The sequence below is a fragment of the Punica granatum genome, chromosome 5 (genome assembly GCF_007655135.1).
Source record: "Punica granatum isolate Tunisia-2019 chromosome 5, ASM765513v2, whole genome shotgun sequence".
Taxonomy (NCBI): domain Eukaryota; kingdom Viridiplantae; phylum Streptophyta; class Magnoliopsida; order Myrtales; family Lythraceae; genus Punica; species Punica granatum.
The window spans coordinates 30,351,513-30,363,655 of NC_045131.1; the positions used below are offsets into that span (position 1 = coordinate 30,351,513).

Below are 12,143 nucleotides of genomic sequence, written 5' to 3' on the forward strand. Positions count from 1 at the left end.
AGAGTCCCAAGAGTCTAACACAAGAAAATATAAATATTCTAAATACTAAATAAATGGAAATTGGTAGTCTCACTGGTTAGAATCGGACTTGAAATCTCTTAGTTCCTAAAGAAGGGCGTGTATAATGGCATTACACCCCCTTTACTTAAAATACTAGTGCTTTATCCCGTGCTTTGCAAGGGTTATTTCATATATTAATTATTATGTTATTTGAAATAATCACATTTAAAAAGATCAATTTCTTATTTAGAATACTAATATTTTTCATTACTAAATGTGATTCGCAATAATTTTTTTAATAAAGTAGAATAACTTTTTGTGTAAAAATTTGAGTAATTTTTAATTACAAGTAGAGTAAGTTTTACGATTCAATAATAATTTTGCAACTCATTGTCCCGTGCAATGCACATGCTTATTTTAATTATATATATTTATGTATTTTGTATTGTATTTAAGCATTTATAAAGTTCAATATAATAAGTTATAGATATTATTAATTTCAATTTTCTAACATGATCATCAATTTTGTATATAAAATGCAAGTTAATCTAACAAAATTAAAGTATCCAATATAGTTTTGTTTTATTTTATTTTTTCCAAACATTTTATTCATATATTTCATTTTTTAATATTATATATATTTTTGGTAAAATTTTAAAATTTTTATTAACTTTAATGATTCATTTTTGCTTACTTTCGTTAAAAAAATGTATTATATTTTGTATTAATATTCCAATGTTTTGAAATTATATTATTTTTATTCAGTATTTTCGAATTATATTATTGTTTAAATTTTAAAATAATGTTTATTTATTTTTTTGTTTATAAGGAGGTCTACGGGCCTAATATAATAAAATAGAAATTCTAATAACTAATAAAAAAACATGGGTAACCTCACCGAATATCAAATCTGGAAACTCATAGTTACCAGGCCAAAGAGTATGCCACTGTGCTACACATACCCTCTTTTGATAATAATATTTATCTTTTATACTTTTTAAATGCATTAATTTAAGGGCAATTATTGCATTTCAATTTAATTTTACTAATAAACTACCAAAAAAGTTAATTTTACTAATATAATAATATAGATAGATATAGATTCTTCTTTTCAATTACAAAGGAGGCCTAAAGTACAGTACAATGAAAGAAAAATCATAAATAACTAATAAAATGGCACGAGTAGTCCCTCAAAATATTGACCCTGCGACATCTAGGTCAACAGGCGATGGCGTACACCATTACGCTACACCTTCTTTTGATTGTAAATTCTTCTTTAAATCTGCACTAATAAGTGTGATGGTCTCGCTCACATATTTATTGGATTCTTCATGTCTCATCTTTGACTCCTTCAATCTATTTATCTGGCTAGCATTCTTAGGATTTCTTTGAAAAGGGATGCCTACTTTTACTTGATTTGACTGCCCTTTGACTTTGAACAGTGCCGAAGCCGCTACAGTGACACAGTGTCACTGTGACACACGGTTGTCCCGTGTTGGACACACGTGGGGTTAGTTGGGTACTGTGGCAACCAATGGTGGGGAGTGTATGTCACGGTAACACAGTATCGTATTAGAATTTTCCGAGCAATTAATGCGTCAAAACATATCAAATAGTGTTTATGCTGATGATGGGATCATGATTATCTAAGCATTCATCCTCTAAAAGGGGCTTCCTCATAAACAGCCAAGCCGGAGTCTAATGCCGTTTGATACGTACGTTCTTATTCTCTTATTGAGAGTGAACCCTATTGATTGATGGTATTATACATGTGTCTTTCCTCATCAAAGAACTAGGAGGCGGGATCGAGCCCTTTATATACGGATATCATCTATATAAATGTACACATTGTGGACGCAGGAAAGATAGAGAACTTGAATGGAGAGGGAGGATGAGAAAGGCTTAATCCTGCCATGCAGTACTACAAAAATATATGATCTGAACTATGAAAAGAACAGAAGAGAAGCCCCTAAAAGCAAAGCAAGTAGACTGTATATAGCCCGCTTTGATATTTTACCCTCTACAAATACAAAGGAACTTTTTTTCTCCATTAGCCTTATCATAGAAGCCACCAATTTCTGCCCAGGCAAAAGGAAAAATTACTATATCAATTATAATATACAAAAATTGAGAAGTGCAACGAGGAAGTACCCACATAAGCTATTTTTTTGATATTCTTGACTCGAGCATCTTTTTGATTATTCGGTCATAATAATCATAAATTCTAATATTAAAAAATGAAACAAACTTATAGATTCTCATGTAAATATTGATATTTTCTTGGAAAAAAAAAATTCTATCTCAAATAAATATAAAAAACAATCTTCAAAAGAAGGTTTTTAGATAAATTTAATAAAATGTTTTATACCCAATTGGAAGTCACCAATTTCTGCCGAAATAAATCAAAACAAAAAAAAAACCGATTGTTAATTTTTTTTCATTTTTCTTGATCATAATAAGAGAGGCTAATAGTCTAATACAATGAATAAAGCAAAATAAAAGGGAATGTATGTCCCCATAAAAATCAAATTCAAGACCCCTTAATTTTGAATCACCTTATACCACTGTACTAACACTCATTCCTCAAAAGTTACTATATTCAGCATAAAGACAAAAAGGGATAGAGAGAGAGAGAGCTGGAATTATTAAAGATTACCAGTACAATTTCTTCTGTACGGAGTAGTGATTCCATGAACATCTCCACGTTGCTGAACCATTTAACATATCCGTACCATCACATGGATGGCTGAAGGAAAAGAAGATCAAACCAATTTCAAGAAGACGGAAATCCGAGATGCTGACCTTATCAAAACCTTTCCTTGGTATACTTGACATATGTGGAAGCTGAAACCCTTTCCAAGAGGCACTCTTTTCTTGTTCCACTCTGCCCAGCAATTTCACCAATCCTTTTCAGCATTAAAATTCCAAGCATACAGATATATATAATTTACATCATTGGTGGCCTTTTTATTTAAAGATCCCAAATAGAAAATTATACATGTATGACGTATGTATGCATGCATGGATACCTTACCTAATCTCCAAGAAACTCCCACGTTCATACCATCTTGCAGGGTGGGTTGAACTACAAACTCTATGTTGCTTCCTAAACTTCTCATCAAGTAAGAGAAAAAGGCCAAAACTTGCTGCCAAAAAACATGCACAAATTTAGCTATTTGATATGCAATTATATAGTTTCTTAACTATGATCGAGCTCTTAGTATCCCATGGATATAGTTATGCCATATTACGTACCTTCTTCCCTCGGAATGATCGGAAGAACGGGATAAAATTGCAGCCACATTGACAATCATCCCCGAAAACTTCAGACAGTTCCATAATGTTTCTGTTCTTTATTGAGTCGTAGAGCTTGAGGACGGCTTGAAGAGCTCCATTATTGTCTTCCTCTTCCTCAGTATGTGTCGGCGAATCATCCTTGCGGCATTTCTCTATAAACAAGCCCTTCCTGTTCATCGAAATGAACCGAGTCGGAATCTGTGACCTCAATGGAAAGGTAGGGCGGAAGGTTTGAAAATAATTTGTATGTTTTTCCTGAGCATTGAGAAGATGAGAGGGGATTAATGGAATTGAGACCAAAGCTTTGGTTTTGGGAGAGAAGGAAAGCAAAATCATCATGAAATGAATGCTTTGGAAGTTCAATTAAGATATGAAAGATGCATAGATGATATACACAACATATATAAAAGAAGAGTGCCTCTCATTAAATAAATATATACATAGTCATAGGGAATATATGTAAGAAAAGAACTGGGCCATGAGATGCTTCATTTGACAAGCTAAGGATATTCCTTTACATTTCTTGAAACCGCAAAAATGTTTGCCCGTTATATTCCCGATGAGTGCTGGATCATAAAAACTTTTAGCCAATCGACTCGCCTTGCGTATCACAATCGGTTCACATACAATCCTCAAGCCTTTTTTTTTTCCTACTGAGACTTTATTATTATTGTAATTATCATATCATATTCATAATAATTTTCACCCCACAGAATACATACAAACTTATTTTTTAGTTTAAAAAATTAATATTAGTCTTCACCCGAAAGAGAAAAAAAATTTACTTTCTTGAGTAAACTAGCAATTTCGTCCTTGAGATAGTCGATTTGTATCAATCATGTCCTTTGCATGAAATCTGCATCAATATAGTCCTTTATGACATCAATTTGGTCCCTTATAATATCAATTTGGTCATTTCGTAACATCAAATCATTCCCCTGAAACATAAATTTCGTCCCCTATTGATGTAAATTAGGGACCTTATTGATATTATAAGGGACCAAATTGATATTACAAAAGGATCAAATTGATATTGTAAGGGACCAATTGATGCTCATGGACTAAATTGATGTTCTAAGGGACTAAATTGATGTTTCAATGGACCAAATTGATGTTGATAGGACTACTTTGATGCAGGTTTCATGCCAGGGACCCGATTGATGCAAATTGACTATCTCAGGGACGAAATTGCTAATTTACTCTACTTTCTTTAGATGAAACACCTAAAATTATATTTTAGTGAGCGGGCCGTGTGCCGTCTTGACTTTCGTTAGCTCGGCCCAGTTATTACTTCAGAGCCCATTGGGAGGAAGCGGCTGTTTGACGGAAAGACATTATTGCCCTCCATCGTTGGTCTTATTCACCCTTACGCCATGTCCTTTTCATCGTCTTGCTCGCCTGATTCAGATCGATGATTTTGATTCATCAATAGAAAGGCAAGCAATCCCTAGAGAGAGAGAGAGAGAGAGAGAGAGAGAGAGAAGCTCCGGTACTATCGACAACAATGGCGGAGGAGCTAGTGTTGGACACGGCGATCAGAGACTGGGTGTTGATACCGTTGTCGGTGGTGATGGTCCTCATCGGGATTCTCCGCTACTTCGTCAGTAAGCTGATGCGATCCTCTCAAGTCCCCGACGTTAAGATCGTCAAGGAAGGGTCAGTCTTCGGCTTCGATCGCTCCTTAACTGCTCATAGTACCTGTTCGAGCTTACAATTCCGAATTTTGATGTGTTTGATTTCGGTTTTGTTTCTCGTTTACAGGCAAGTGATTGTTCGGGCGAGGAACTTGCGGGCGGCTGCTAATTTCATCCCTGCCAAGTCGTTTCGTGCTCGCAGGTTCTATTACAGCAACGAGGTCTGCTTTCCTGTCCCTGTCCTTTGTCCCTGCTTTCCTTAATAGCAGAATCGTCAATTGTTGTATGAACTTGCAGTAGATTCGGTGCCAAAGCAGTAATTGAGACAAACTGAGCTTCAATCATCGACCTGTTGAGTCGATGGTTATTTCCACTGTTCATGAAAGAAATTTAATTAGCAGATGATACGGTGATTGAAATTGCATTCGCGTAGTGCTTTATCAGTACTGGGAATATATTTCTTTCATGGCTATAACAACCTTCACCAACAATACTACACGTATAAAGTACATGTCTTGGAGCTGATATTGACTTTTTAGTTATTGGGATTATCTAGTTGAATACCCAAAACTGGCAGTGTTTTCATTTACGTGAAGCTTTTGTTCTTCTTTGATTAATATGAATTTTGGTTGCTATGGGCTTTAATGGGGTGAATTTCTGGTTTTTTGGTAGCTTTTCTCATCGATTAGGAGATTAGTTTTGCAGCCTTACTCTAGTGTTTTGTTGAACTGGCAGGAGAATGGGCTACTCTTTGTGCCAAAGGGTCAATCTCAGAATGCACAAGCCCAAATGTTCTCTGACCCAAATATGGCTATGGATATGATGAAAAAGAACCTCTCCATGATCATTCCACAGGTACTGCAAATTGATATCAGCTGATTAGTTAGTTCGTTATGCATTGGTCAGCTCAATATGCAATTGTCTTAATGCTTCCTTTGTTTCCAGACTCTGACTTTTGCCTGGGTCAACTTCTTCTTTTCGGGATTTGTTGCAGGTTCTCGCCTCCCCCATCTCTGTTCACCATATTCTCCTATTAAAATTATTGTAATTGTGATTAGCTATTTTACTGTTTAATCCATGATGCCTTATTGTGATGTTTTATATATCAGTTTTATGATATTCTATTACTGAAGTGACTCTTATTTCTTTTGGTAGCTAAAATCCCGTTTCCGCTTACTCAGAGGTTCAGGTCAATGTTGCAGAATGGCATTGATTTAAGCACTGTCGATGTTAGTTATGTCAGCAGTCGCTCGTGGTATGTTTGAATTTTGTGACAAGGACTATTTTCTTTTAGACGAAAAGCTACATTTTATGCATTTCTTTCATGATCTCTGATTCTTGACTTTACATTTCACTTTATCAGGTACTTCCTCAATCTTTTTGGGTTGAGAGGTTTATTTAGTCTCATTCTGGGAGAAGAAAATGGTTAGTATGAAGCATTCCGGGATTTTTCTTTTTTCTTTTATTATTATTATTATTATTATTTATTTTTAATTATGAGAAGCACGCTGATGTTAATTTGTGATTTGCTATGGTCTTGTGCATTTGTTTCTCCAAACATCTTGTTCAGTCTTTTCTTCATCTTGTTACCTCTTCATTTAATATCATTACATATGTCGCAGCTACTGACGATACACAGCGTATGATGCAAATGAGCGGCTTTGGCGTTGATCCCACAAAGGTAGAAACCTCTAAAGAACTCTTGATCCCTTCAATGATGGATGTTTCATTAAAGACGCGGTCAAGAAAACGATAACTTTTCATGCACATGATTTACTTGAGTGGCAATCTCTCCATGTCTGCTTATGTTGCATGTACATACTTATACATGGGGTGGCATTCGTCCCGAATCTATGATGCTCTTGTTCCTTTGCTAGAGCTTGGGTGCCGAGAAGGATGGTCTTGACATTGTTCAACATGATTGGGCCTTGCCAAAATTCGAGCAACGAGCGGAGTCAGTACTGCGGAAGCTTGTCCACTGAGCAGTACCAAAGCAATCGTGGTTTACCCTTCATTAGACCAGTCTCATATGGATGTAGCAGATTTTTATCAGCCGGGGCATTCACAGTGGTTCGAAGAATTGTTAGAGGAGCATGGGAAACTGATATCTATAATCTTTTCTAAGCTTTTCAATCTAAATTTTGAGAAATTAACAAAGAAATTACTCCACTGTCTCAAATGTTGTAGAAGAGTGTCTGAGCTATAAATTATTGGGCCTCTCTTTTCTTTTTATTGCCAGACCTATTCCTCATTGCTGCAGTGTAATGTGAATTTGACCTTTTCGTCAATCATTTGAGTTTATACGCGGGGCAGGAAGTGATGACATGTCATTTTAATTATTTCGAAGGACAGGTTTTGTGAGGAACTTTGGGTGCGAAGTGTATTCGAGCATATTGCACTGCGAAGTTTCGCATCTTACCTCTTTGCACTCTTATGTATTAGATCTCGAGAGCTTCAAGTTAAGAAAACATTGCAGCCTGAGAATTCAAACCTTGCGGTGGAAAATAGTGGCATCAAGGGAATAGATGGTTGAAACTCGAACCTATAAGTGTTGCGTGCATTCTTCGTTTATTTTTGCCCTCCCTCCTCTGTCTAGTCGCTCCGTTTTTTCTGTCTCATCGGTACTGACTGGTGAGACAACAGTACAAGGAATTCAGGGACCGAATTGCGGGCTTTTCCACTTTTCCTTCACTTTGATTTGACGCTGTAAAACTCGGGTGTGGCCTGGAAAGGAACTTGCGAGATCATTAATAGAACATTTGGTTAAACAATCACTGTTCATGGCATGGGGAGGAGGGACAAGCATTCGAAATTGAATTCCCCCATGTAAGGATTGAATCTCAAACAATGTTCTTCCATCAAAACTGTTTGGAATCAGAACCGCAACTGGACCCAACCATGTTGGCAGCAGCCTATTGGGCCACGTCACCACATCCTAAATGATATCAGACACATGTGGACCCGGGCCCAGCAGAACTTTCCTTAAAAGAATCAGAAGCAAAACGCCGAAGGGACCAACCGCGAAAGGGTCAATTAGACCCTTATGGGCAGCTCTTGTCTGCCCATTGAGAAAATATTAACCGCAAACAAACATGCTTAGATCTGTTTTTTTTGGTAAAAGCAAAAGGGGTTAATGTCTTAATGATGCCCTAATGGCCCAAATTACCATCATAATTAGAAAAAGGGCCGAACGTGGGGCCCGCACTCCACCGCCCAACTTTTCTCTTTAATGCCACTTTACAGTGTGGCGTGGGGTGGTGTGATAAGGTGTAGGCATGGCCTTAAGTGAAGAGGATGGCCCCTTCTGATGCCACTTCTTAATTTACCTAAATGAGATAACCCCAAATGGAAAGGGGCAAAGGTGTTAGATGGGTAAGTGATGAATAAGGCTCTTCATTATTGAATTCGTTGGAACGTCAAGTTTGCCGTACCGCGAAATTGATTCCTTCTGCTGACACGACCATTCCATATGCTATCGCTTCACATACAGTACTATGATACTAGCAAAAATCAATATACACATGCTTTTATATGCTCGATAATGCCATAAATTTAGCATAATGCTGGCACCCGAGCAATCAGTTTCACTGTCAAGTTTATCGTGCGTGGACTGAATTGTATCGACGTAGTTTCTTCATCTGTTATCACTTGAAATAGCACGATGTTGGCAAAATTCAACATATAATATATATATACATATGTGTGGGCGCGCGCGTACGCATGCTTGATAATGTGATAGGTTTAGCATAATAGCATCATGAGCGACATGTTTATCTGTCCAGCATAAACTTTTCATGTTATGCAGATCGATAACATGGTTAAGCAGTAATTTCATATGCAAAATCATTCTCGCATGTGAACTCTTTTACTGTATCGCGATCCGACAAGAAAAAAGAATCAAGCCTTCCTTAAAACACGCAAGTTGAGACATTCTTTATAATATGAGACTAATAATAGTGATGAGGGGGAATTACGGAGATCCACAGAACAAAGCATACTATGAAATTCAAGGTGCGTCATTTTGAGCATTTATTGTTTTTCAGCCTCAAGTCCCTACCGTTTGATTGCCTGCACACACTTAATTATTTTAATCTGGCGAATACAAAAGAAAGTTACCTTTCGACCTGTCTATGTATGTGTGTGAGTATATAATATGTATAACTCAAGGAGGGAGGAAGATTTAGTGAATCCGGTGCATGCACCCTTGGCTCCATTATCTACGATCTACTATTTACATATCGGGATACGTACATGTGAGTGAATATAGTACGAGCTAGCCAGAAGAGCGTGGAAGTCGGTGTAACATTATTTTGTCGACTTTACCCTATCAAAATAACATAATTAATTCACCAAAAAAAATGATTAATTACCACCCGCTGGATGAGAATAAAATTGAGTAACTTTGTTTACCCTTTTTTTTTTCTTTTTTACGGATGAGGCCCATGAACATAATACAAAGAATTAGAAATTTAGATAAAATGATACAAGTGGTTCCATTAACAAGAACCGAACATAAAACATTTTGATTCCTAGACAAGAACATTTACTATAGAGCTACTATGCTCCTTTTTCTAAATTCATAAACTCTTTAATTGCTAAATAACTACTATTTTCACATAGCCGGATCACTCTCTGGGACTATTATATAGGGAGATGGAGTTAGTTGGAAGTAGAGCTATAATATGGCCGGTTTGGGAGCTTCATAATGCACGGATTGCTCAAACAGCTTGAACTTCTTATTTTGGTTCTGTTGATATTTTGATGAATTATTTTCTAGCAACAGTTAAAAAGGAGATTTATCATTCGTCAATTCTTTCTGATAATTATAATGACTCGTCAGTTAACCCTAAGTAGTTTCTTTTTTACCGTAATATCTATTGCTAATTTAATTTTTATTTCCCTTTTTCTATATAGTGAATATGGAACTATCTCCCCCTCGAGCCATCGGTACAACTTTGGAGCATATGAACACCCATGGTGCTACTCTTTGAGTTTTGTTTCAGGCAATGCGACATGAAACGTCATGATAAGGTATTTAATACTATACGTGGTGTGCAGTCACGATTCAAAATCATTATAGAAAGCAAATTTTCATCGTACACCACTAATATGCTGTATGATACAATAAATTTAATATTATCCTCGATATATTCACAACTGTAAGTGTTGCTTAAAATGCCGAATCGGTAATAAAAGAGGATGGCGTATATGCAAGCGGAGCGAACCAATGACTGAGATCTGGGGTGGCAGATCAGACGGCTGGTAAATGGGCCCACACTCACGAGAGGCCTACCTGGAAGGCATCCGATGGTGGGCCCCCCAAAGTTTGCATCTTTAGAAAGGGCGGTTCCCAAAGCTAAGATCATGTTTGAGTCAAGAAAAGGTGTAAAAAAGCTTTGCATCCCACCTTCTTTTTTCGAATTAATGTTAAAGTTCGCGTCTCAATCTTCGATCACCCCTAGAACCCGACGGAGTCGGGGTCACATTCGCCAGACCTTCGGGTGGGGTCTAAGTAACCATCAGCTATGACAGATACATACAATTACCATACTGATCTTTTAGTAATTAGTCGATTCGAGAATTATTTTTTGTAATAAGTACCTTCAGAATCAATAAAGAATGAGTAGGAACAGATTGTCCATGTGAGTCTGGTCAGTAAATATGTGAAAGTAACAGTGGGCAGTACTATACCTCGGGCAATCTGCTCGTGTAATTCGAAATTTTTTTCTTGCTCGGAGTTTGTCATCGAAGAAGAAGAAAACGAAAAATTTGTATGGGTCCCTTATAAGAGAGTGGAAAGGTTGTTTGGGGGGTGAAAATGATAGAAATAGTTGATAGAGGGTCCAGACAAATGGGGCACCGCCCTTTCCCTGTGTGTTTGCTTTTGCTTGCTTGGCTCATTCCACGAACATAATGTAATGCAGCTCTCCCATCCTACCCGTTATTATTCATTCCATTCAAATTAAAAAGAGAATTCAACAAAAAAAAAAGAAAGAAAGAAAAAAAGAAAAAAGAGAAGAGGAAGGGAAAGGGAAAGGGAAAAAAAGAAAAAATAAGGTGAAACAACCTTAAAAATATGATTGTGATTTGACCCCAACAGTAAATTAATGAGCAACTTTCCTAGTTTTTTTTCTCCTGAGATGTCTCGAATTTTTAAATTTGTACATTTTTTTTATCACTGTTGGTGTGCAGAAAAATCAGTTATATAGCTATGATGCTCTCAGCAGATCCATTATTCATGAAAAGTTATGCACTCATCATTTTCCTTAACCGAACTAGAATAACTGTTCAGTATGTTAGCCACGACTCCTTCATATATGTATTTTATCAACATATACATGTATAATAATATATATTTATATATTATCGATATTTCAACATGAAATATAACACCCATAGATTTAGAGGACGTGAACAGTAACTTTATTTTTTTAAAAAAATAAAATTGCATAGGAGAAGAAATTTATTGACACTAGTGGTAAAATTTTCAATATATTAATGTTGAAAATCCATTGAGCTTATATGGATTTGGGCCCATTTTTATTTTTTTTTGTATAAATAAACATATATAATGTAAATACAATAAGAAAAAAATTATTAGACATTCTTAAGTCCTTGTAGATTTACTGACCTCGTTGAAAAATAATAGTATGCACCTATCCTATATCAGTAGAAAGCTAATGGCAATCATAGATGATATATGTGCGTATATAATATATATGTATATGGAACATGGAACGATGACAAAAGAGTAATTAGCTCCCTACAAGCATTACTGAACAAAACACACACAGTAATGAGAAAGCCGCTTACCAGAAAAGGCCATGATGCTGATATGAGAAATGCCCACCACAATGTACTGGCCTTTCCATTTCGATGTTTCCTACTCATAAATGATCGACAGTAACGTCGGACATGATGAAATAGATCGTTTATAAATATATCACGCTTCACTTGATAAGCATATTTTATATTATTTATATATCTAAGTGGAAGGAGATATTTTCTTATATATCTTGTTTAAATTGAAACCGTTTATTCCGAACATAAAAGAACAATTTATGTGTGGAAGGCGGATTGCATTGGAGTTCCTTATCTTACTCACATACGGAACAACCATATTTGATAATACAATGAAACCTCGAGATTATATGTGTACTTCTGTCTCAACCAAAATATGACGGATATCACCCATCAACAACATACTTTATA

General features: G+C 36.1%; 2 protein-coding genes across 2 annotated transcripts; one reads left to right on the plus strand and one right to left on the minus strand.

The window, feature by feature from the left end:
* Window positions 1-1,784: 1,784 nt before the first annotated feature.
* LOC116207338 lies at window positions 1,785-3,703 on the minus strand. Its single transcript, XM_031540247.1, has 5 exons — window positions 3,256-3,703; window positions 3,035-3,146; window positions 2,803-2,884; window positions 2,657-2,708; window positions 1,785-2,078 (listed from the first exon to the last, which is right to left on the minus strand). The coding sequence occupies exons 1-5, from the start codon at window positions 3,634-3,636 to the stop codon at window positions 1,944-1,946; spliced, it is 762 nt and encodes a 253-aa protein (XP_031396107.1). The 5' UTR covers window positions 3,637-3,703; the 3' UTR covers window positions 1,785-1,943.
* Window positions 3,704-4,704: 1,001 nt separating this feature from the next.
* Window positions 4,705-7,261, plus strand: LOC116209515 (ER membrane protein complex subunit 3). The gene is made up of 8 exons (XM_031543169.1): window positions 4,705-4,953; window positions 5,059-5,152; window positions 5,667-5,786; window positions 5,877-5,925; window positions 6,087-6,186; window positions 6,295-6,356; window positions 6,554-6,612; window positions 6,809-7,261. The coding sequence occupies exons 1-8, from the start codon at window positions 4,802-4,804 to the stop codon at window positions 6,911-6,913; spliced, it is 741 nt and encodes a 246-aa protein (XP_031399029.1). The 5' UTR covers window positions 4,705-4,801; the 3' UTR covers window positions 6,914-7,261.
* The last annotated feature ends 4,882 nt before the right edge of the window (window positions 7,262-12,143 follow it).

Coding starts and splice junctions, on each gene's coding strand:
- LOC116207338 (XM_031540247.1), bottom strand. CDS start 3,636: ATGATGATTTTGCTTTCCTTCTCTCCCAAAACCAAAGCTTTGGTCTCA. Junction 3,147..3,255: donor GATCATTCCGAGGGAAGAAG/GTACGTAATATG, acceptor GTTTTTTGGCAG/CAAGTTTTGGCCTTTTTCTC. Junction 2,885..3,034: donor GGGAGTTTCTTGGAGATTAG/GTAAGGTATCCA, acceptor ATTGCTGGGCAG/AGTGGAACAAGAAAAGAGTG.
- LOC116209515 (XM_031543169.1), top strand. CDS start 4,802: ATGGCGGAGGAGCTAGTGTTGGACACGGCGATCAGAGACTGGGTGTTG. Junction 5,787..5,876: donor TCTCCATGATCATTCCACAG/GTACTGCAAATT, acceptor CTTTGTTTCCAG/ACTCTGACTTTTGCCTGGGT. Junction 6,357..6,553: donor CATTCTGGGAGAAGAAAATG/GTTAGTATGAAG, acceptor CATATGTCGCAG/CTACTGACGATACACAGCGT.